The sequence below is a fragment of the Ovis aries genome, chromosome 2 (assembly GCF_016772045.2).
Source record: "Ovis aries strain OAR_USU_Benz2616 breed Rambouillet chromosome 2, ARS-UI_Ramb_v3.0, whole genome shotgun sequence".
Taxonomy (NCBI): Eukaryota; Metazoa; Chordata; class Mammalia; order Artiodactyla; family Bovidae; genus Ovis; species Ovis aries.
This window is the reverse complement of record NC_056055.1, coordinates 205,134,521-205,161,410: the sequence shown is the minus strand read 5'-3', so window position 1 is coordinate 205,161,410 and position 26,890 is coordinate 205,134,521. Positions and strand designations below refer to the sequence as shown.

The 26,890-nt window shown below is 37.2% G+C and overlaps 1 protein-coding gene and 1 pseudogene across 4 annotated transcripts in view; both read right to left on the bottom strand.

The window, feature by feature from the left end:
• The window catches only part of NBEAL1 (neurobeachin like 1), a 158,859-nt gene that overhangs the window by 103,991 nt on the left and 27,978 nt on the right, over nt 1-26,890 (bottom strand). For all 4 annotated transcript variants that reach the window (XM_060410266.1, XM_015093498.3, XM_027965108.2 and 1 more), the window contains 6 exons: nt 17,452-17,533; nt 16,771-16,898; nt 11,852-11,934; nt 7,790-7,875; nt 4,870-5,176; nt 3,092-3,198 (listed from right to left, as the gene is read on the bottom strand). In XM_060410266.1, the coding sequence (XP_060266249.1) occupies nt 3,092-3,198; nt 4,870-5,176; nt 7,790-7,875; nt 11,852-11,934; nt 16,771-16,898; nt 17,452-17,533 (793 nt within the window). The remainder of the gene's footprint in view (nt 1-3,091; nt 3,199-4,869; nt 5,177-7,789; nt 7,876-11,851; nt 11,935-16,770; nt 16,899-17,451; nt 17,534-26,890) is intronic.
• LOC105610298 (uncharacterized) lies at nt 22,391-24,163 on the bottom strand (annotated as a pseudogene).

Here is a 26,890-nt window from a genome sequence, read left to right as displayed (position 1 = left end):
GGATTCTTTATGAGCTGAGCCACAAGGGAAGCCTAAGAATATTGCAATGGGTAGCCAAAATTTGAGCACACTCCAGGAGTTGGCGATGGACAGGGAAGCCTGGCATGCTGCGGTCCATGGGGTTGCAAAAAAGTCAGACACGAGTGAGCTACTGAACTGAACTGAGCCTATCCTTTCTCCAGTAGATCTTCCTGACCCAGAAATCAAACCAGGGTCTCCTGCACTGCAAATTCTTTACCAACTGAACTATCAGGGAAGCCCAAATGGCATAAAATAGTTAAATTTTATTTATTTCCTTATTTTTTATTTTGGCGGTGCTGGGTCTTCATTGCTGCATGGGCTTTTTCCCTATTTGTGGAGAGCAGGGGCTACTCTATTGTTGCAGTGTGTGGGTTTTTCACTGCAGCGGCTTCTCTCGTTATGGAGCACGGACTCTAGGGCCTGTGGACTTCGATAGTTACAACTCACAGGCCCCACAGTGTGGCACGCGGGCTTAGCTGCTCCAAGGCATGTGGTATCTTCTCAGATCATGGATCAAACCAGTGTTTCCTGCACTTGCAAGAGGGTTCTTTATCACTGAGCCACCAGGAAAGCCCACCAAATAATTAAATTTTAAAACATTATGACCATCAGCAAGTTTCAAGGTCTAAATTATAAGAAACTTTGATCTAACATGGTAGAAAGAATAAATATTAGCTTGTTGTTATGACAGCTATGTCAAACAGTTTTGTATTTTTTAAAAACGTACTGCTGACCATGATATGACAGAGATTTTTAAAAATTATCTCTTAGTTTCACATACTGTATAAATGCACACTAAACATTTTAGTAGAAATTATTTTATCCTAGTGATTCATCCTTCTGTAGTATGTGATTGACAGTTTCTCTACACATGTGAGATCTTGTCTACCACTGAAGTTGTCATTATAATCCATAAAGCCACACTGCATTTTTACAACACAGAGGTTTTACAAACATTTCTCTTATGTCACTTTCACCTCCCTAGGATTTCTTCCCCAAGAATGATTTTTAAAAGGTGGACAGAGAAATCTTGACGCTTCAGTGGTAATTTGGTACTTGTGTTGACTTCGTAAGTATTCATTCTGACTTATTTTATCAATATATTATTTACTATTTTATGCTATTCTTTATAGTTTTACTGTAAGCTAAGCAACATAGTGACATAATGCTTTCAAAGATACTCTCCTAACTGTGTGGAAAACTTCAAGGAGCTGATGTTAAAATTTTTATTCTGGAATATTCTCACAAAATCAGAATGAACCCCTAGTATTTTTCAACTGGGAATTCATGAAAGGAACACCTCAAATAGAAAGTAAAAGCTCTCTGAAGTAATTTTATTTTCAAAGGGTTTTCAAGAAGCTCTCTAAAAGGTTTCTGGTGGCATCTTGATATTTATGGGAATATATAATAATCAGAGATATTAGTTACTATGTAGTCATACACACATCTGCTACAAGTGTAAATCAGTAAAAACTTTTAAAAATAAGCAAATTGGAGGTATACATCAAGAACCCTAATAGTATTCTTGTTTTTTGACTTTTCTACATTTTCCACTTATAAGTTGTTTCCATACAGTGCTCCCTGCTTTAAAAAATGTATGCCCTTTGATCTAATAGTTGTATTAGAAATAGAATTCTGTTCCATGAAACTTTAAAGAGTTATGTAATAGCAAACAAAACTGCAAACAAGTATCTATATACTTAACTAATACTATACTTAACTAATAGGGAATATTTAAGTAAGTTATATATTCACTTAATATAATAATATATAAATATTAAAATCACAACACATGAAAATGTTAATGATGCTGCTGCTACCGCTGCTAAGTCACTTCAGTCGTGTCCGACTCTTTGTGACCCCATGGACTGTAGCCTACCAGGCTCCTCCATCCATGGGACTCTCTAGGCAAGAGTACTGGAGTGGGGTGCCATTGCTTTCTCTGGAAAATGCTAATGAAATAATCTTAAATGAAACAAAAGTACAAAAACATATGCTTATCAAATGCTCATACCAAATTTTAATAATGCGTAACAAAAAAAAGATTTTAAAACTTAACAAAAAAGCTAAAAACAAAAAAATTAAGAAATGCACCAGGAACCTCACATTTTTCTAAAGACAATATAAATGGCCAATAAGCACATGAAAAGATGCTCAGTATCACTAATCATTAGAGAAAAGCAAATCAGACTACAATGAGATACCACCTCACACCCATTAGGATGGCTATTATCAAAAATAAAGGAGAGGAAGAAGAAGAAAAGCAGAATGAGGAGGAGGAAGGAGAAAACATACGTTGATGAGACTATGGGAGAAACTGGAATTCTTGTGCATTGTTGACAGGAACGTAAAATGGTGCTGCCACTATGGAAAACAGTAAGGCAGTTCCTCAACAAATCAAAAATTTAATTACTATGTGATCTAGCAAGCCCACTCTGAACATACGCCGAGAAGAATTTAAAGTAGGGTCTGGAAGAGATATTGGTAATACTCATGTTCATAGCAACATTATTCACGATAGCCAAAAGGTAAGATCAACATCAACAGATGACTGAATAAACAAAATGTGGCATACACATATATATCCATACAATGAGTTACTATTCAGTCTTAAAAGGAAAGGAAATTTTGCAAAATGCTACAACATGGATGAATCTTGAGGTATTATGCAGAGTAAAATAAGCCAGTCATAAAAAACAAACACTGCATAATTCCACCTATATGAGGTACTTAGAGTAGTTAAAATTATAGAGACAGAAAATATAGTAGTTGCCAGGGGCTGAAAGGACAGGAGAATGTGAAATTGTTTAATGGATACAGACTTTCAGTTTTACAAGATGAAAAGTTATGGGGAATGGATGGTGGTAATGGCTGCAACATCAATGAGAATGTGTTTAATACCACTAAATGATATACTTAAAAATGATTAAGATGGTAAATTGTATGTTATGTGTATTTACCACAATAAAAAATTTAGCTATGGTTATAATATGCTCAAGATAAAATCAAAACATAAAATAATAGCTTCTTAAAATTAAAGACAATAATAATAGTAATAACAGAAAAATACCTTGCAGTTCTGTAGCAGTCGTATGAGATGTTCAAAGCAGTTACTGTTAAGAAAAATAGCCTGAAGAACAGGTCTATCTGTGCAGTCTAACATGGCTGTGATGGTATCTAGGAAAATAAAAACAAAATTATCCATTAATTAAGTGGAATATTTAGGAAAACAGAAACATTCACTCTAGCTGTATAGTTAACTTAGGCATTTCAGCTGACAAATAGATGTAAATTAATAGGAAATAATAAGGAGGTGGAATAGAAAACAAATCATGTACCTCTCTGGAGAAGGGAAAGGCTACCCACTCCAGTATTCTGGCCTAGAGAATTGCAAAGAGTAGGACACGACTAGGTGACTTTCACTCTCACTCAGTCATTTATTTCTTGATAAGAAAAGTGAACATTTTTATACTTTATTATCAAAAATATTTATTTTTGCATATATAAATTATAAACATTTTTCAGAGATTTACTTAGGTCTTCTTCCATTATAAGTGTAACAAACTGTGGTTTCCAACTTGCTATGAATAAGCAACACCTGATTATATTTGGCAACACAGTTTCATTTATACAGCATAAAATTAACATATAGCCATCATGAAAATGAGAGTTAGGTAATTAATCTATTTGTGATGATGCTTTGGTCCTATTTCCTACTAAAACGATGTCCTCACTTGGAAATGAAGGGGCAATTGACATAGGTAATATGAAAGTTCATAACAAAAAAAGAAGTCCATGCAATAAAGACTCAAATTTCCTTATAAACTTCATATTTATAATTTTAAAACATTACATTTTATAACACAGAATAGAAACTATATAATGTGAATCTGTATACAAAACACTGTTGTAATGAATCATTAAGTTTCACCAAGATTTTGATGTCCAGTATTTTTTAAATTGGACACCACACATATACCCACACAATTTTTAAAGTCTCTAGAGTTATACAACAAACCATTCAGTTCAGTTCAGTCGCTCAGTCGTGTCCAACTCTTTGCGACCCCATGAATCATGGCATGCCATGGTTATGTCAGATGGAAGCATATAAAAACCTTTTTCTTTTAACTTCTCTGAATTTTCTAGTTTCGCTATAATGAAAATATTTTATCTCTATAAAAAGGAACTCTCAGTTAATAATATCAGTATACCTATTCATCTAATAAGAATACAAAAAGAAACCACATATATTGGTTAAGGAGTTTGCAGGCAGCAGAGAGAGGGAGAGGGAAAGGAATTGGGTGAGGGAGGAAAGGAGGGGGAGAGAGAACCACAGTGACACAGAACCACCAACACAAAGAAAGAAAGAAAAGCAAGACACACACACAGAGGATCCCAGGAATCAAAACAAAACAAGAAACCAGAAACTCTCAAGAGGAGGGCCATGCTGAAGCAATCGCTATAGAGATGTTAGAGAAACACATAAAAACTGATTACGTATGACCCTTTGTGGTAGGTTAGAAATTTACAAATGGCACTTCCTGAAAATTTACTTCTCCTAAAATTTCAAAATCACAGTTGATTTTCTTTTTTAACACTGATGCTTTGAGAGGATTACAACTTTCAAAACAGAATATAATGGCTCAATTTTGTCACTGCTAAAGCAAATATGTGAAAGACAAATCAATTCCACATTAAAGTCAAAATCTATAAACACACAAAATCTAAATTAAACATTCACTGTTTTCTATACAATGGCCATGAATTCTAAATGAAAATGGAGAATAGAAATGTAAAACAACTAGATTCAAAGAAAACTGAACAGAATAAACTTCATCTAATACTCACTCAGCATTTTGATCTGAAGAGCTATGAACCGGTTTTCCCACTGTCTGGACCTCCTTTGATTAGGTAAAGCTGAATGATCTGAATTTAGCAATTTAAAATAGTTCTCCAGAATAGTGCTGGTTTCCACCTGACGCTGATCAGAGCTGCTAGTGAGAAGGATATGCACCACTTCTGTAAGGCACTTCAGAGTCAGCTCCACCTTCCTACCCACTTCTTCAGGATTTCCATCCTCCCAAGAATCACAGTCAGCCAAAACTCTCATAAGAACTTCCATGGTGGCTGGAGAAATTGCCTGCAAAGCATTCTTCTGAAACATGAGAGACAAAAAAAAAAAAGTGAAATCCAAACCTAACTGAAGTGCTGCACATTTGCAAAAACAAAGAGAATTTAATAAATCTGCAGACAAGTTTTTTCTTTACAAACCAACATTAAAAATTTTTTACATGGATACTCTGATAGTCACTGCTGGTGTTTTACACATATTAAGTCTTTTCTTCACTACTAATAGAATTCTAATTTTATTCAGAGAGTCATCTGCTCATACAGAAAATGTACTCATCACCCTCCCTTGTAGCTAGGGGTAGTCTTTGGTCAAGAATACATGCCAGTAGACCAGGAAGAGGATATCGCTTTACAAATAAAAGAGGGAACGATCCTTGGATCTTGGCCTTTTCACCTTTTGCAACTGTGCAGCTATCTGATGGAGTTTTGCAAATAAGATGCTGTCAGCTTTTCCGTATCTCCTTCAAAATTAACTGGCACCTGCCATTTGTCTCCTTCTTCACTAACCTCCTATCTTTGTGTCCAAAGGCAGACACAATGGCCAGAACTCCAGAAGCTATTTTGTAGCCCAAGACATAACAGTAAGGATAACAAATTGACATTCAAAAGGAACCCAAGTCCCCGAAGATCATAAAGCCACCAAATTCACTCTGGACTGTTTACTGCTTTTTTTTTTTTTTTTAAATGAGAGAAACGGTAAACTTCTAACTTTAGCTGTTAGAACTTTACTACTTACTGCTATAGGGCATGGCAACCCACTCCAGTATGCTTGCCTGGAGAATCCCCATGGATAGAGCCTGGGGGGCTACAGTCCATGGGGTGGCTAAGAGTTGGGACAGGACTGAACGAATTTCACTTTTACTTTTAAGGAGTTATAAATCTGATACACCCATGATATACTCATGCTTATAATCACAGGCACTTTGTTAAGTACTTTACATATACAATGAGTCATTTGGTCCTTGTGTGTTATTATTTCCACATTATAAATAAAGAAACTAAAACACACATAAATGGTTCATCCAAGGTCATACAACTGGTTAGAAATAACGTAGGATTCAGCCTGGCTCCAGAGCCCTTGCTCTTAACATAGCATGAAACAGCATAAATATGCTAGTAGGAAGCCAGGCATGATGCTGAGGAAAGGGAGACCAATCACTGGACTTTAAATCTCCAACTCTTTATGATAAAGGTGTCTTTTAGATCCTCAATTTATCTAAATACCCTTGTATTGAGGCTATATTCAACAGTCTTATGATTTCAATATAGTTGTAACTATAGCTATGATCCAATCATAAGATTTTGAGTTGTTTTACATATGTAAAATAATAAACTGGCCTTTAAATATCCATTTGATTTCCATGTGAGTTTTAATTACTGGAAATCTCTTAGGGTTCAATTACCTGGAGGCATTAACAAGTCTGGATTTGTTCTAAAAGGGTATGGGCTCAAACCAGCTTCTCCATTAGCCAAGAAGAATGCCATTTCCAATTTTGTTCCTGTACACTTACTAATTCTTAGTAGTGAAGAAATGACGGAAATGGGGAGGAACTGAAGCAAAAGATGGATACTAGCCAATAAAGGAAAGTGACAAAGCAAATAAAGTGAAAAATAAGATTCTGGTCACCATTCCTCTTACAACGGAGACTCTTTATCTTCTACAAGAGTGAAGAGGAGAGGGCAAGGTGACCCACTAGGAAACCCAAGCAGAATTATTAGCAATACCCATAATTTTGTCATCAGTAGAAACGATATACATTTTCATGTATTACAGTTACAGTGTCTTTAAACATCACTTATGCTAATCTCTTCTTTGAAATTAGTCACTAGACTTGCTACTGTATTTTTTAATTTGGTATGTTATGAAGAAGCCCATTACTATGTAACAGACTTGTTTTATTAATATTTTAGTAACTGCATTTCAGTATAGTTTCCTTTGTGATGGTGTGTATTTTCTTTCAGGCATGTGAAAACATTCTGACAAGAGGCTATATCAGACTGCCAAAAGGGTATGTGGTACAAAATGTGTCAGAAACCTCTGATCTAAATTTGTGGTTAAATAAAACAAGTAGAATGTTCCCTCTGAACTATAATCCTGTTTTCAACTAGCAGTTAGACTCAAAGTTTACCACAGTTGTTAAGACATTCAACTGAAAAAAATAAACATTACTCAAACTTCTTTATTGTAAATAATTTTTAAAAGTTGAGTTGGTTGAAAAAATGCATATAAACCATGTACGTATGAACTTAATAATTACAAGTAGACAGAAAAGTGACTAAATTCATATGTCCTAGGAAATGAAAGTCTGATTTCATCAAATGAACTATTAGAGATGACTATCCTCTATATTCTAAAGTAACAACTGGAAGCTGAAAGTCAATACAACTAAGAACTTCATATACCAAAAACTGTTAAATCTAACTATTTATGCAGTAATTTTATAGTGAATGCTAATATTATTACTTCAGTGTTTTTGAAATTTATAAATAAAACTAAGTAAATTAGTTTTAAACAAGATTTAACTTCAGAAAAATATTTGTTCATTAAATTGCAAAAAGACTTCATTAAATAATCCATGGCAAACTGTTTGTACTGTTTACTGTCATTTTACAGATTAACTTTCAACATGTTCCTCACCTGCCCACCAGCTACTATGGCTCCAAAGAGATGCAATAAGCAACACTTAAGACTCTCCTTGAGATGTTCACTTTCTTGAAAACACTCTGCAAATACAATACACAAATAACTATATGAGATTTCTCTTTTACAGTATGATTGATTTCTAAGGAATGTTTGAATGGAAATATTAAAAATTATTTGTGAAAAGCTGAAAGTTATTAAAAAGCAAGGTTAATATGCATTTTCCAAAGAAAAAAGAAGAGAAACCATCAATCTTAACATATATCTCCCTTATTCATTTTTATGACTAGAGAGCATTCCACTACAATGTCATACCTTAATTTATTTAACTAGTTCTCTACTGATAAACATTTATGCTTTTTCACTTTCTTTTGATACTGCTAACAATCCAGTAATTAATATCCGTTCACATATATCACTATATACAAAGACAAGATTATAACATGAGAATGATTTCCAATTTTAGACACAAGAAACATTCCAAAAGGAACAATTTTAAGTTAAAAAGTATTGATAAATTTAAAACATTAAGACATCTCAGCTATGTTGGAATAATTTTACTATACAAGGTTTCCTGCTATAAATAACTAGAAAATTTGACAAAATAGGTTTTAGAGATTTTTTTGGTTCTAGAAATTGAAAGTGAACTCAAGGATCATCTCGGTTTCCGGTTTACAGACATTTTCTGAACAAATGTACAGAAAGGGGGAACCCTAAAGGAACATGGCTATTTCCAGAGATAGGAGACAGATTACAAGTTGGGGGAGGCCTAGGCAACTGGAATTCATAAAGCAGTACTAGAAGGGAGGAAGCTATGCAGAGAAAGCAATCCAGAAATATGCAAAGGGCTCACTTTGAGTCCAAGTACCAATCCTTATTTAAACCATGAAATCCTACCAGACAGGCAAAAACCTACAAGAAGTTGTAAACCGAATGGGCAGATTTCACACACATGACAGAGTTCTATTCAGCCAGGAAACACATAGAGAGGATGTAAAAAAAGATACACTATGGAAATTCTAATCGTAAGACTGTTGGAGTGTCAGCAATATACTAGTATCTGACAAAATAGGCAAGAAATATTATCAAGGCAAGGCAAAGAATATTACCATGGATAGAAAGAGACATGAAAATACCGCTTTTTAAAAGATCTGCAATAGTTTATTTTACAGACTTTACATCTACAAGCACTTGAGATAGATATTTTGGGATAAATTAACAAAATATGTGCACAATCTACATGCTGAAAACTATGTAAAATTGACTGAAAAAATAAGTAACATACAAATAATTGATGAGATACATCAGACTCATGAGTTGGAAGTCTAAATATTCTTAAAGTGGCAATTCTCTTCAAATAGTCCCAGAGATTCAATACAATCCCAATCAAAATCCCAGCAAGCTTTTTTGTAACAATACTTAAAAATGGATTCTAAAATATATATTAAAATGCAAATGAAGCAGAATAGCAAAAATAACTTGAGAAAGAAGAATAAGGCTGGAGGTTTTAATGACTTCAAGACTCGATATCAACTCACAATAATCAGTACAGTGTGGAAACAGCATAAAGGCAGACATGCGCAACAAAAAGGAGAAGCCAAAAGTCAACCCATGTTTTACCATCAACCAATTTCTGACAAATGTGCCAAGGTAATTCAATAGAAGAAAGAACAGTTTTTTCAACAAATATTGCTGGAACAATAATGAGAAACCTTAGGCTAGATACAACATACTGACTTAAAACAGGTAACTGACCTAACAAAAGAAAACATAAGAGAAAATCTTCATGACCTTGAGGTAATTAGCAAGATTTCTTTGGGAAGACACAAAAACCACAGATCATTAGAAAAATTTTATAAATTAGACTCCATTCAGATTTAAAATTTCTATGTTTTAAAAGACTCAAATGAAAAGATAAACATTCTAGGAGAAAATATTCTCAGTGATCAAGCTTAGAATAATTTTACCATCAAAAACTACAACTGAGGGACTTCTTGGTGGTCCTATAACTAAGACTCTGCATTCCCAATGCAAGTGGCCCAGGGTTCAAATCTGGGGTCAGGAACTAGATTTTACATGGTGCAACTAAGATCCTGGATGTGCAACAAAAGTCAAGGACCCCACGTGCTGCAACTAAGACCTGGAGCACCAAAGAAATAAAAACAAGTATTAAAAAAAAAAAAACCTATACTGATTCTAAAATACTGAGTAAATAAAAGACTGAGTCCACAGTGATACATAAAAAAGGGAGAAATAAAACATTTGAGTATTATTTAAGTATTATTTGAACTCATTTTGAAAACAGTAAAAGAGAAAGATTTAAGTACTTTATGCAGCCTTTTTAGGAATAATTATAATGTATCTCCAATTGATGAGGGAAAATTCTTTTTACAGAATATAACAACTTATGGAAGTATAAGAATGGAATTTGAAGACAATATTGCAACCCTGAATGAAATAACTGCAAGTATCATCAATGAATGCAAAAATATTAAATGGAAAAGTATTGAAAAATAAGATATTCACTCTATGCAGGGTAAGAAAAACTCTTCTTCCTTCTCTATAAGAAAATGCACCAAGAATTAAATCACTGGAAATATGACAAATGCAGATAGTCAATGTGTGACAAATGTGTTACCAGGCAACACTGTTCATGGTAATGACCCTTGATCTGGACTAGAAAGATTATGATGACTATAAATAACCTGATGGGAACTTATAACCCTGGGCTTTCCTGATTTCAGTGTAAATTGTAATTTAGGCATTTCCTTTCCTAGGATTTAGAAGTTACATTCACGGGTATAATGGTATAAACGTCTTCTAATGGGATACTGCACTTCAAAGCCAGGGTGGCTCACACACCCATCAATTTGGTTTCATACCCTCACTTGGAAAATCCAAGTAAAGCCCTTGTAATGTTGTGAGATCTCCTTCTGAAAAGAAATGCCTACACTGTTTCACTGGAACGCTGGCTTTCCCAGTGTGGACACATGAGCTTGATTATCTAGCTAAAGACAGTATCACTACTGGTGGTCAAACAAAGTACTGCAGTCATCTTAACCAAGCAATCAAAGAACTACTTGATAAGCAGACCTTTGGTCCTGTGCAAAATGTCCATAAGATATTTGGTCCATGCCAAAAGCTCCTTGATATTTGGTCCTACCCAAAACTATTCAGCACAAACCAAATATGCTCATTTTGGATAGGACCAAATTTCAAGGACCTTTTGGCATAGCCACGTGTCTTATGGACATTTTGCTGTTGTTTGGTCACTAAATCATGTCTGACTCTTTCCAACCACATAGAACCAAATGTCTTTATGTACATTTTGTGTTATCTGCTCAGTTGTGCCTGACTCTGCGACCCCATGGACTGAAGCCCACCTGAATCCTCCAACCATGGGATTTTCCAGGAAAGAATACTGGAGTGGGTTGCTGTTTCCTTCTCCAGGGGATCTTCCCGACCCAGGGATCAAACCTGGTCTCTTGCATTGTAGGCAGACTCTTTACCGTCTGAGCCATCAGGGAAGACATTTTGGGCAGGATCAGTTGCCCTACAAGGGACTATTTCTGTCTTATTTTATTTCTTAGGGGGAAAAAAGGTGAACAAAAATGTGGTAAAATGGCAAAAGGTTAAAATCTGACAAATTTGAGTGGGAAACACAGGGGGTTGTTATTACAGTCTGCAAAATGTTCTATATTCTTGAAATACAGCATAATCAATTTTTAAAGAAAGAAAACTAGAGTCCATATAGATCATACAAATAGGAACCAATTCTCTCAAGATTATTTTCAGTAAAAGTTCTGAAGTTCCAAAATATACTACTGTCTTTAAAACATTCAGCTCTTCTCAAAAGAAAAACACTTAGAGAACAGTAAATTAAATGAAACCAAGAGGAATAATCACAGCAAAATAACAATCAAGTACTCTAGTAACAGGTTCTTAGAATCTTTATCTTATAAATACACAAGCTGAAACAAGGTCAGAATCAGAATAAGAATAAGGAATAATCAGAGTAACATCAGAATCAAAGCAAGAGAAATTAGAGCTGTTACTTACGATAAAAGAAAGGGACGAACTCCACTGTGAGAGAAGCTGGTTTATACTTCTGTCTGCTCTTTTCCACAGTACTAAAGATTCGTCTACCATTAAAAAGAAGTTAAGGGTATATTACAACATGGGCAAACGGAGAAGGCACAATTGCAAAAACAATGATAAACAATAGTTTGCTTTTCATTTGTATATTAAAAATACACCACCAGAATTGGAATAATCTTGAAAGGGAAGTCTGGCCAATAATGTAAATGCTCATCAACTGAAAGGATTTTTTCTTTTGAATTGTGCAAAAAAATTTACAATAGTTACTGGTGAAACATAGCAGCCACATTAAAAGCCTCATAACAACTGGAAATAGAAAAAGGAACTAGCCTTTTAAAATTTCCAACCTGTAAAAGAATTTAGTCAATAGTGCTGCTAATCTGACACCTAAGGCAGTAGCTTATACAGCACAACTAAAATCAAGCTATTTTGTGCCACTTTCTGAAATTTTATCTGGGTGCACAGACTCCATACTACTGGCTTCCTCCACAATGAAGGATACTGATCTAGAGGGCTGGAATTACTTTTGTTTTTAATCACAATTCTAGTAGTTTTGATGGCTGAAATATTTCTACTGACTTCAGTAAGGCCAACACAAACAGCACGTGCTTTTACCAAGAACATTTCAATTCAACACAAAATGAGTATATCTTAGACGGGCATGGTGGGTGTGGGGTTTAGGGAACAAAGGTTACTGTTATGATGATACATCAGCAACTGGTGGCTTGCTGGAAAATTAGAAAAATATATATATACATTTTTTTCCTCATTCCCTGAACACGCTTTTAACACTGTTAGAGCCAACAAAATATATTGGAGAACAACCACATAGAAATTCAATATATTTAAATGTGAATTACTGATAAAGCACTACATTAAGCTGCCTTCTTAACAATCTGAACAATACTCCATTATGTTATTGAAATTATTTTCCTTATAACTGTAAAGAAAGAAAAGCCAACTGACCATAGAATAAGACAAACAGGATAGGACTCAGTACTAATCAAGTAAAATGTTCTAAGATTTAGCTCTAATATCGAGATTCACTAGAAATCATATCAGACACCATTTGTTACTGCACTGTTTTCCAAATCTATGCCTATCTCCATTTTCCAGAGGGCTTAGGAATTATCATACTTCTGTATTTACAAACATAACATCTTAGAACATCACTGGATCTTCCTGTTTAATTAAGACCTTACCAAGGTTTTTTGTGCATGTCTTTAAACAATATAAATATTACTAGTTTCAAATAAAAAACTGAGTAATATTGCAAAAAAAATTAAAAAATCAGTCATGTTGTAGAAAAATTAATTCTAAAAGGATGAAATCTGATTTAGCTTCAGTTAGGCTTTTCCACAATATTATTTACATTTTGCACATTTATTACTAATTATGATATTAACTAATAGAATATATATCCTAGCCAAAGATCCTGTACTGCAAACAACAATAAAAATTCTCATTTGACTAACACAATAAAAATATACTCTTGTGATATGTGATTAATGACTCATTCTAAAGGCCCTATATTAGATGTGACATTCAAACATAAATAATTTCCATTATACTTGTGGTAAAATTTAATAAGCTGAATTAAAAGAGGAGAAAACAATTATAACAGGTATCAGAGCATAAGTAATTTGCACTGCATGCTTTCAATAGGTTAAAACAGAACAGCTAATAATGTACCATTTTTAAAACATAGTATATTTGGTTGCTCCATTATTAACTGGTATCTGGCCAATACATATCAACAGGTTGCTGAGAGGGATGCAAAATGTTTGCTTGCATTTCAGTTTTCTAAAGGTTATGTCCCCCAGTCAATTTTTCTATGCTTTTTTTTTGTGTTCTCATCATACCTAGAACATACGCTTTTTTTTCTCAATTTTTAAACTTTTCATCTGGAAATAAATTCAAGCTCTGGCAAAAACTGCCAGAATAAAAATAGTATAAAGAACTTCAAGAAGTGCTTACTCAGGGTCATTGTTTAAAATTTTATCCTAAATGCTTTATAATTTGCTTACTCTTCCCCTAAAATATATATACATATATATTTATATATATGTGTATTTACATATGTACACATATTGAGACCTATAATTTTTCAGAACATTTAAGGGAAATTATGAATATTATCCCCTTTTACCTCTAAATACTTGATAATGAATAATTCCTAGGAATAGGGATACTGTCATATATAATATTATAGTACTGTTATAAATTTCAATACACTTACCATTAATGTTACACATTTATTGAAACTACTACTATAATCCAATATGTCAACTGACCTAACAGTGTCCTATAGCATTTCACCTTCTAGGCCCTAAGTATAGTTTCCTATCCAGGGTCAGGCATTGCATTTGGCAGTCACACCTCTTTTACCTTCTTTAATCTGAAACATTTCCACACATTTTCTCTGTCATACTTTTAAAGACTGCTGTCTCCTAACTCTTCCTTTTATTCACTAAAATGTTGTCCCTTTGGAGTTTGCTTCATGTTTCCATACAATTAAGATTCAGATCACACATTCTTAGCTGGACTATTATACATGCAATGATGGGTCCTTCTTAGCATTATCACAGTTGCAGGCACAGGGTGTCCACCTGTTTCTCAATGATGATGTTAACTTTGGTCATCCAGTCAATGTACTATCCAGTACTGTACAAAATAATTACTAATTTATCCTTTGCAACAAGAAACTAATCTGTAGAGAAGCATTTTAAAATTATGCAAAACCCATGTTCTTTACCAAACTTTCGCCGCTGTATATTGGGATTCCTAACTTTCCTATAATGTGTCCAAAATGTTGATTCTTTTCAAACATCAGCATCCCCTGTGCATTCCTAATTGTCATTTGCCCTTCTACTGGAAGCAAGAGTCCTCTCTACTCCCTTATTTTTCTCTCTCTCCCTATCTTTATCAATCAATCACTGGTACGGACTTATGAATTCCTTTCTTCCTCCATGGTTTATAACAAAAGACAACTTCTTTCAATATATAAAGGTAACCAAATGTATAAGTGGATAGGATCATTATATTTAATGGCAGTGATAAGTCATTCAGTCATTTCTGACTCTGCAACCCCATATACTGTAGCCTGCCAGGCTCCTCTGTCTATGGAATTTTCCAGGCAAGAATACTGGAGTGGATTGCCATTTCCTCCTCCAGGGGATCTCCCTGACCCAGGGGATCGAACCAGTGTCTCTTGCATCTCCTGAATTGGCAGGTGGATTCTTTACCACTGAGTTACCTGGGAAGCCAGTTATATTCAATAGCTGGAGTATTTGTTCTTATTATTTCTATTAAACTCTCCTTGCTTTACCTAAAAGATGTGTTATTTCAATAAAATATTACTTACTATATAGAACATACAAAGTACTACCACATAGTCTATATACATGTTCTCTTAGTTATTAATTCTTAACCACTATTCAATGGTGGCTATTCAAAGTGAGGGTATCGCACCCTGGAAATCCTGAAAATCCTATTTTAAAAAAATCAAAACATTCTAGTAACGAAATGTTGTAGGAAGTAAGAATTACTTATAAATAAGACAAATTACATTGAAAATAAAAAATCTTCAGATTGAAAGTACAGCAGCAGGGAGACTGAAAAAAGAGATCTGACTGTAAGTGACAATATACCTATTCTTTTCCCACAGGTAAGAAAGTCATCTGAGTTTTTATACTCTTTGAGCTGTGTACTGGTAATTATGCCTTTGTTGCTAAGCTACCAATCCACCATTCCACATTTCATCTGCTTTGTGATGCTGCAATAGGCATGCTACAAACTATATTTCTTTTTCTCCAGGTACCTCAGTCTTGGTTTCATCAACATGTGGTACTAAACGGAGACTAGAAGACTGAATGGTTGAAAGGGGAATGATTCTTTATTCCTTTTCTTTTTTTCACCAGCCAACAGTTCTTAACTATGGCATTCACAGTTGGTTTCTGTCTTCAGCTTATTTTTGGCAATCCCAGAACCAGCCTCTTCATGGCTGCTCAGTGATATCAGCACTGCCTTAGGGCTCTTTCCCCAGAAATCTCACACCCAGGAACTGCAGGACTCCTTCTCTGAAACATCTAGTTTCTGATAACTCCAAACTCTTCCCTTTGTTCCCACAGCCCCAGGGAAGGAGCTGCTTCCTAAAGCCACTATTTCTATATTACACCAGTGTCCCCCCTTTTGCTTTCTGAATCCTCTAATCCTTCCCTGGTGGCTCAGAGGGTAAAGCATCTGCCTACAATGCAGGAGGACCTGGGTTCAATCCCTGGGCCAGGAAAATCCCCTGGAGAAGGAAATGACAACCTACTCCAGTACTCTTGCCTGGAAAATCCCATGGACTGAGAAGCCCAGCAGGCTGCAGTCCATGGGGTCACAAAGAGTCCAACACGACTGAGCAATTTCACTAATACCTACTTAAAATTTTCCTTTTGCTATATGCTTTCTTTTAAAGCACTGGTTTCTGTTTTCCTAACTAGACCTTGGCTGATACAAGGTCCACAATTTAAAATAAACATTAATACATAAAACATTATTAAAATTCATTTACAAATTATGAAATATGCTTTTATAAAAAGAGAAATTTCCTTGAAAAATATGTACACTCTACTTGATGCTACTGTGCTCTGAGATTTTTTACCATCAGATTATTACCATTCAATTGCATTACAAAATAAAAGATCACAGCGAATTAATTATCCAGAAGTGGCATTTATCACTAATTCATTACCTCCAATGTACCTCTCTATTTCAGAGATAGAGATGGAGCCTAAAACACAACTTACCAGTTGCTTTCATAGAGAATGAGACCTGCTTTGAAGAATTACATTCACTAGGACCTTAAGTGTGCAAATGAACACTGTAAGACATACCCTGAAATTCGTTGCCTCCAATTCCGATATGGATCATATAAACTTTCGCAAAATGCCAATGCATGGATCACAAATTCTTCAATAGATGTCTGATCTGCCAATTCCTTCTCTTTTTTTTTGCTTTTCAACTGAGAATTTAAATATAAAATTATATGCACTTAAATATTAAGCCATATGACATACTGTGCAATATCATTAAGAGATTACTATGTTTCATTCATCTAATAATAACAAACAATTTTTATTCAAATAAGCCTAAGTTTCAGGTCAGTTGCAGGTCAGTTAATCATATTGACTAGATATAACCACTCAAATTTTAAATATTTTCTAGGAAAGGTTTCAAACTGTCAGCCAAACATTTTTCCAAAACTGAACATGCTTTCAGTAAGAGGGCTATTTGATGAATAAATAATAAAAACATAAAATGACAAACTGTGCAATTTTAAAAAGCCATTTACAAAATGCTTCAATTTTAAAATTAAAATAACAAAATGTATTAATAACTTTTTCTACTTTTAGCTAATATGCATCAGATGCCTGGAATAATGTGCTCAATGATAATTTAATGATCTTCTCAATTAATACCTCCTCTGAAAACATTTAACTGTACTAAATTTTAAAAAGTAAAAACTAATTACTCTCAGTAAAGCAACAAAAAGGAATATATTAATTCACACCTACTTGTTGAATATAGAGTGTTGTCATAGTGATAACATGGTTGATATATGAGCAGGTCCCAATTTCTTCTACATTAGACAGATTTCTGTGAGAGAAAAAAAAAGAATAGCCATATATTTATTGCATATGAATGGTGAGAAAAATGCATGCTCATATATTCAGACTGATTTTCAGAACACTTGTTAGCAAATGAAGTACAAATAACATTCATTAAAACTTAAAATCAATTTGATTATATAATTGCTTTCCTACTGAGAATGCAAAACACAACTCAAGCACTATTTAAGTACTATAAACAGAGAATAAGAAATACTTGTTAATTAGCATTTGCTTATTGTGAAAAATTGGAAAGTATCACAAAGTAGAAAGAGTAAAAGTCATTAATGTTCTTACAACTCGAACATTAGCAAATACATACATTGTGGATTATTTCTTTCCAGATTTGTTGCTATTTTCTTCTGTAGATTCTTAGCTTGGTTTTTTTACGTATCATGGCCTTTATAAGACATTTTGTGTAGTTTTACAGTTATCATCTTGCTTTCTGAAATTGGGTTCTCCTTTTAGACTCATCCCTGGTGGCTCAGATGGTAAAGCGTCCGCCTACATTGTGGGAGGCCTGGATTCAATCCCTGGGTCAGGAAGATCTCCTGGACAAGGAAATGGCAACCCACTCCAGTATTCCTGCCTGAAAATCCCATCGACGGAGGAGCCTGAAGGGCTACAGTCCATGGGGTAGCAAAGAGTCAGACACAACTGAGCAACTTCACTTTCTTTCACTTTCTTTAGACTCATAATATATCTCTTCAACTGTATTAAAAAGCATGAAAGAAGGGTGGATATCTATACATACTCCAAGAGGGCAGAGCACAGGCCTTGTGTAAAGCACTGGATTAACAAGGGCATGGCATTCAGTTAAAATCTGACCCTCATTTTTATTCCCTTTTTAACAAGATCGAGGTATAGCACATAAAGGGGCTTCCCTGGTGGCTCAGATGGTAAAGAATCCACCTGCAATGCAGGAGACCCAGGTTCAATCCGAGTCGGGAAGAGCCACTGGACAAGCAAATGGCTACCCACTCCAGTATTCTTGCCTGGAGAATTCCATGGACAGAGGAGCCTGGTGGGCTACAGCCCAGAGGGTCGAAAGAGTCATTTTTTCCATGACACATAAAATGCTAAAGTGTACTCTATCTAACCTCGCCAGTCTTTTTCTTTACAGATTAAAAAAAAAATTCTATTAAGACAAAAACTCTATTAAGTTCTGAGACATTGCGACCTTGAAAAATACTCTGTATCTTAAAATCCAGTAGATGCTAAAAGAACAGGAAAAATTAACTGAATTAACAGACTTCTTAAGAAGTCAGAATGGCAGGACATCTTTGAGAAAGCAGAGCATAAAGGCAGAGGTAACATTCAAAGCCTGTGGAGGATTCTGGGAAGACAGCCAAGTAGGAAGCACAAGGAATCTGTCTCCCCACCTAGAAACAGTTACACTGTCAAAATCAGTTTGATGTAAGTATTTTGGAAACCTTGAGCCTCTAATGAAGGCTGGTAACTTTCATATGAAGTTTTGGATGGTATATTGCAATTAATGTCCTACATTATGGACATTAATTTAAATTTCAGCTATTAGCACAGCAGCAGCTACCAATCCCCATCCCAGACATGTGGTAAACAGCTGTGCATATGTTCCAGAAGCAGCTTGGAAGCAAGCTTACAGGAACCATTAAGGGCAAAAAGGACCCTGTCCCCAAGTATTGGAGATCTGTTCTCTGGTCACCAACTGCTGCATCTCTGCTGGGAGCCAGCGTGAGGAATCCCACCCGTGACAAGGTCACAGCAGAGATGTGATGGGCAAGGCAAGTCAGATCTCAGGGTGTCCCCCTGGTATTTCGTGAGCATGTACCCCCAAAACCAAAAATCTGCCAGCTTCTGTACTCTGCTTTTCTGATAGTCTCTGGAAAAAGTCAACTCAGGGCTTTAGCCTTCTGCATTTGAAAGGGATGTTTCAGTTAAAACCCCTCTGTTAACTCTCTAGCTTGCCTAACAGGTTCCCCCAGACCTCTTACAGCTTGTGAATTGCTTACAGCCCCCCAACCGTGAGAGGCACAAAGCTTAAAAGCATCTTAAAGATACAGAACCTTTTCTAAAGAGCTAAAAATCATATTGGTGACGGGTTTTCACTGTTGACTCGATGATTGCCGCCAGGCCTCCGTATTCTTTATCTTTTAGGCACCTGGGAGGATGTTAATCAATGTAAATGGGATATGGAAAAGATATATAATAGTTTTGATGTTAGCAACACTAGACTTTTGAGTTAATCACTTTTGTTATAAATCACTGTACTCCTTTTACTTGTTATAAACTGCTGTATCTTCGCTATGTAAGAATGTAACTTTATTTAGTGCTTTCTGAGAGTGGCACCAGACTTTGAGAAGAACAACACAAATAAGTCTTCTGGTTGACAAACCCTTATCAGAAAAAAGGCTGTAAAATGTTAATTGGCCCTTTTGGCCGGAAAATGATGTAAATCACCTAAGACTTGTATATACAACTAGGTATGCAGAGAGAAAAGCCTGGTTTTGATAAGAGTCTGGGCTGCTAACGCTGCATAAGTTTGTATTACCCATTGATCTCTATGTACAATCAAAAAGGTATAAAAGGCTTTTCTAGACAATAGAGGTCGGGCCAGTCACTGGAAGGACTGGTTTCCCCCTTGTCTCCTCTTTACTTTATTTTCTGGCTGAATTCCCATCTGGGGTGTGGAGGCTCGCCATGTCTACTTATTTGCCCCGGCTTCTAAGATCCACGAGAGAGGGAGCCCAAGGTGGGGCACCCTCCGATATTCAAGAGGACACCAGTGGCCTAATGTAGATGGTGCAAGCTCCTTGTCTGGAACTTCACTGGCCTTCCACATAAACCAAGTTATTCAGCCTCTTTTCTCCACTTAATTTTCCTACTACACTATTTCTTCCTAATCTAATCTTATATTTCTAATTAAATAAATAAGTTTTTCCTCGCCAACATCATCCCCGCTTCGAATTACCTGGATCCACCAGAGCTGGACCCCGGCACACCTCATTATAAAGGTGCACAGAAACAGACAGGCAGCCACTGCTATTGCACCTACCCCCACAGTTATTACTCTTCCCTCTACGGGCAATGTAATTTCCATGGGACTTAATGAGTCATTTCCCTTTCCACCATCATCTTCTATTTTTTTCTCCCCTTTTGGGAGACAGATATTAAAGATGAGGATATTCAAAAATGATGGCATAAATGGGGAAAATTAGAGAGTGACCACATATGCTGAGGGAAAATCATAATAGATCTGAGCAGACCTCAGGTTTACAACTCAGGTTGATTCTCAGCACAAAGACAATCTGTAATAAAACATCTTTTTCTGCTTTATTGACTATGCCAAAGCCTTTGACTGTGTGGGTAACAATAAACTGTGGAAAATTCTGAAAGAGATGGGAATACCAGACCACCTGACCTGCCTCTTGAGAAACCTATATGCAGGTCAGGAAGCAACAGTTAGAACTAGACATGGAACAACAGACTGGTTCTAAATAGGAAAAGGAGTATGTCAAGGCTGTATATTGTCATCCTGCTTATTTAACTTATATGCAGAGTACATCATGAGAAACGCTGGGCTGGAAGAAACACAAGCTGGAATCAAGATTGTCGGGAGAAATATCAATAACCTTAGATATACAGATGACATCACCCTTATGGCAGAAAGTAAAGAGGAACTAAAGAGCCTCTTGATGAAAGTGAAAGAGGAGAGTGAAAAAGTTGGCTTAAAGCTCAACATTCAGAAAACGAAGATCATGGCATCTGGTCCCATCACTTCATGGCAAATAGATGGGGAAACAGTGGAAACAGTGGTCAGACTTTATTTCTTGGGGCTCCAAAATCACTGCAGATGGTAACTGCAACAATGAAATTAAAAGACGCTTACTCCTTGGAAGGAAAGTTATGACCAACCTAGATAGCATATTCAAAAGCAGAGACATTACTTTGCCGACTAAGGTCCGTCCAGTCAAGGCTATGATTTTACCAGCAGTCATGTATGGATGTGAGAATTGGACTGTGAAGAAAGCTGAGCACCGAAGAATTGATGCTTTTGAACTGTGGTGTTGGAGAAGACTTCTGAGAGTCCCTTGGACTGCAAGGAGGTCCAACCAGTCCATTCTAAAGGAAATCAGCCCTTGGGATTACTTTGGAAGGAATGATGCTAAAGCTGAAACTCCAGTACTTTGGCCACCTCATGCGAAGAGCTGACTCATTGGAAAAGACCCTGATGCTGGGAGGGATTGAGGGCAGGAGGAGAAGGGGACGACTGAGGATGAGATGGCTGGATGGCATCACTGACTCGATGGACATGAGTCTGAGTGAACTCTGGGAGTTGGTGATGGACAGGGAGGCCTGGCGTGCTGCGATTTATGGGGTCACAAAGAGTCAGACACGACTGAGCGACTGAACTGAACTCAACTGAATAAAAAATATTATAAAAGCAACAAACAAAAGTAACAACAAAAAGCAGTAAACAACTGGAAAGGAGGTAAATCTGATTTTCAACATTACGTTATTAGATTCAATGTCCTGCATTCAATTAAAAAGAAAAATCAGAAGATATACAAAGAACTAGGGAACTATGGCCCAGTCAAAAGAAAAAAGAAATCAACAGAAACTCCCTGAAAAAGACTTATTGGACAAAAAACTTCAAATTAACTGTCTTCAAGACACTCGAAATATTCAAGGTAGGCATGGAGAAAGTTAAGAAATTAATGTGTAAACAAAATGGAAATACTGATAAAGAGATTTAAAAGACTAAAAAGAAGCCAAAAGAAATTCTGGTGCTGAAAAGTACAATCATTACAATGAAAAATTCACTAGAGGAATCCAAGAGCAGATTTTTTTTTTTTTTTTTTGACACTGCATTGTACTTTTTAATTGCACAGGTAGTTTTAAATAAATGGAGAAAGCACCTTCCAAAAGTTACGCTAGCACGGAAAGATTTCATCAAGCATTTACATAGTAGTTTTCTGTAATTTTACAAAAGATTCTTGATCTTTACTTGAACTGTACGTGAGGGAAAAGGAGCCCCTTCAGGTAGGTGTTCTGCTTGCAGAACCAAACTAAAGGACCTAAAATCGGAGGCAAGCCTGGGATGCTAAGAAGGGAAAAGAGAAACTGATAAAGGACCATTCCTTAACTCCATGTCTGAACACTTATCCCATGACCCTTGTGTAAGTACTTCAGGGTGAACCACCACCCTTAAGATACACGTACACCCTCAGAAGCTGTAATTCTGGATCATAGTAATGTATGTATGTACCCTGGACCACTAAAGGTCAAAGGACAATACTTGGGGTGACCTAGGAGGCTTGAACAAATACTTTAGAGGAATTCTCCAGGACCACACCCCTCTACTTTGGCTTTTTGGACGAAGCACAGGCCTTTGTGCTGTCCTCTAGGCAGTGTCACAGTCAAGAAAAGAGCATCAGTACTGGATCACTCCTTAGACACTAACCAGCTGGGCAAAATTCACTGGCAAAAGGGTCCTCCCAAGAATGGTCTGCATCAAGCAGGGAGGACATGTCGCTCAAAGGAGAAGGGGAGCCCTCATAGCTACAGTCACTGTAAGCATCCAGCAGGCAGGAAGATGGCTTCAGGCAGTTGCTGGTTGAAAGCAGATCTGAGATACCCAGCTCTGGAATGAAGTCATCTTCTGCAAGTTCTTCCTTCACTGAGACAGTGAATTCAGGGTGATCTTTCTCTGAGCGGCTGAAAGGTGCTTCCTCAATTTTCACTACCACACTGGCTTCGCTCTCTGTCTCAGAGGGCATCTCTAAGACTAGGGGCTTTGTATATACATGGTCAAAACGAATCAGGTCATTAATGGCTTCCAGCTTGGCTGATGATGTCCCCAGGTATGGAGAAGGGGAGGCCGGTAAGGAACGGGGTCCTTCTGGGTCCACTTCTGGGAGCTGCTCCAGGCTGGCAGACTCTGGGGAAGGACATCTGAGGAATATGACTGGGTCCAAGTTGAACAGAATGCCCAACAGGATACCAGACTCAGAGTCTGAAGAGTCAGCACCACTGGAGTCCATGGGGAGTTGTTCTGGAGGGGTGACAACTGGGCCTGCACCTGCTGCAGAGGCGCATGTAGTCTGAGTGCTGTGGACTCGGCAGACCCGGCCACCAGCCCTGCTCCGTCCCTCTTGGTCTCTGCTTCCTCTTCAGCCACTAGGGCATCCGTCCCCACCTGCTCTTAACTCCTGATTCTCAACTACAAGGCCATGAGTTTTCTCTTGTAAAAGCTGATTTTCTAACAGTTTTTGGTTCTCTTCTTCCAAATCTACCGCTTGTTGCTCCAGCTCACTCATTTGAGCTTTCTCTCGGTCTCTGGCAGTCTGAGCTGCTTCTGTTTTTCAGTTTCCTCCGCAGCGCCTTCTCTTCCGGGCTCAGGTGCATGAGGCGCTGTCACCTGCACGCCTGGGGCAGAGCCCCCCTCACCCTCTCCAGGCTGGCCCCTTGCTGGCCTGGCACCATGACCAGCAGAGCCCGGCCAGCCAGGGCTCCGGCCGCAGCAGTGGGCTGGCCAGACAGAAGCAGTACTTTAGGGGCCCCGGCGGCCAGGCTCTGAGCGGGTGCAACCACCACCATGGCTGGAGCGTGTCTACGCCAGTGGGTGCCGCCGCTGCCCCCCAAGAGCAGACTTGAAGAGGGGGAAGAAAGAATCAGGGAACCTAAAGACAGCACAATGGACATTAACAAGTCTAAATAATAGAAATAATAATATTTGCGTTCTGGAAAAAGAAGAGAAAGAAAAAGGGGGACAGAGAACACCTGAACAAATAATGGGTGAAAAGAAAGACATGAAAATAAACAATAAGCCGAGAAGCTTAATAAACTCCAAATAAGGTGAACTCACAGACACCCACACTGAGACACACAAAGTTATCAAACTCTCAAAGGACACAGAGAGGATCTTTAAAGCATGAAGAGAGAAATAATTCATCACATATAAGATATCCTCAATACAATTATCAGCAGATTTCTAATAACAAACTTAGGCCAGAAGACAGTGAGAGAATATATTCAAAATGCTAAAAGAAAAAATTATCAACCAACAATCCAATATCTGGCAAACTGCTTCAAAAGTGAGGGAGAAACAAACACATTTCTAGAAAACAAAAAGTAATGGAGTCTGTGCCAACTAGGTGAACCATGCAAAAAATGCTCAACAGTGTCCTGCAAGGTGAAAATTAAGGACACTACAGTTGAGTTCAATCGCTCAGTCGTGTCCAACTCTTTGCGACCCCATGATTCGCAGCACGCCAGGCCTTCCTGTCCATCCCAGAGTTCATTCAAACTCACATCCATCGAGTCAGTGATGCCATCCAGCCATCTCATCCTCTGTTGTCCCCTTCTCCTACTGCCCCCAATCCCTTCCAGCCATCAGAGTCTTTTCCAATGAGTCAACTCTTCACATGAGGTGGCCAAAGTACTGGAGTTTCAGCTATAGCATCATTCCTTCCAAAGAAATCCCAGGGCTGATCTCCTTCAGAATGGACTGGTTGGATCTCCTTGCAGTCCAAGGGACTCTCAAGAGTCTTCTCCCACACCACAGTTCAAAAGCATCAATTCTTTGGCACTCAGTTCTTTTTATACTCCAACTCTCACATCCATACATGACTACTGGAAAACCATAGCCTTGACTAGACAGACCTTTGTTGACAAAGTAATGTCTCTGCTTTTTAATATGCTGTCTAGGTTGGTCGTAACTTTTCTTCCATCTGCAGTGATTTTGGAGCCCAAAACACTAAAGTCTGACACTGTTTCCACTGTTTCCCCATCTATTTGCCATGAAGCGATGGGACCAGATGCCATGATCTTCGTTTTCTGAATGTTGAGCTTTAAGCCAACTTTTTCACTCTCCTCTGTCACTTTCATCAAGAGGTTTAGTTCCTCTTCACTTTCTGCCATAAGGGTGGTGTCATCTGCATATCTGAGGTTATTGATACTTCTCCTGGCAACCTTGATTCCAGCTTGTGCTTCTTCCAGCCCAGCATTTCTCATGATGTACTCTGCATATAAGTTAAATAAGCACAGTGACAATACACAGTCTTGACGCACTCCTTTTCCTATTTGGAACCAGTGTGTTGTTCCATGTCCAGTTCTAACGGTTGCTTCCTGACCTGCATTCAGATTTCCCAAGAGGCAGGTCAGGTGGTCTGTATTCCCATCTCTCTCAGAATTTTCCACAGTTTATTGTGATCCACACAATCAAAGGCTTTGGCATAGTCAATAAAGCAGAAATAGATGTTTTTCTGGAATTCTCTTGCTTTTCTTGGATTTCCGTGATATTGAATGGTTTGTCTTGGAAACAAACAGAGATCATTCTGTCGTTTTTGAGATTGCATCCAAGTACTGCATTTCGGACTCTTTTGTTGACTATGAGGGCTCCTCCATTTATTCTAAGAGATTCTTGCCCACAGTAGTAAATATAATGGTCATCTGAGTTAAATTCACCCATTCCAGTCCATTTTAGTTTGCTGATTCCTGGAATGTCGACATTCACTCTTGCCATCTCCTGTTTGATCACTTCCAATTTGCCTTGATTCATGGACTTAACATTCCAGGTTCCTATGTAATATTGCTCTTTACAGCATTGGACCTTGCTTCCATCACAAGTCACATCCACAACTGGGTGTTGTTTTTGCTTTGGCTCCATCTCTTCATTCTTTCTGGAGTTATTTCTCCACTGATCTCCTGTAGCATATTGGGCACCTAACAACCTGGGGAGTTCATCTTTCAGTGTCCTATCTTTTTGCCTTTTCATACTGTTCATAGGGTTCTCAAGGCAGGAATACTCAAGTGGTTTGCCATTCCCTTCTCCAATTGGGATTCCCTGGTGGCTCAGATGGTAAAGTGTCTGCCCGCAATGCGGGAGACCCGGGTTCAATCCCTGGTTCAGGAAGATCCCCTGGAGAGGAAATGGTAACCCAGTCCAGTACTCTTGCCTAGAAAATTCCATGGATGGAGGAGTCTGGTGGGCTACAGTCCATCGGGTCACAAAGAGTCAGACATGACTGATTATAAAGAAATAAAAAGATACATAGTACTGATTATAAAGAAATAAAAAGAATTATTACAGTATTATGAAGAACTGTACACAGATTTAATAACATAGGTGAAATGGAGAAATTCCTAGAAACACAAAACCTCCTAAGACTAAACCATGATGAAATAAATAACCTGAACAGATCTTCAACTAATAAGGATACTGAATCAACAGTCAAAACTCTCTCAACAAAGCAGCCCTAGACCTGATGTTTTCACTGGCAAATTCTACAAAACATTTAAAGAAGAACTGATGCCAATCCTTCTCACGTCTTTCCAAAAAGTGAAGAAGAAACACTTTATAAAT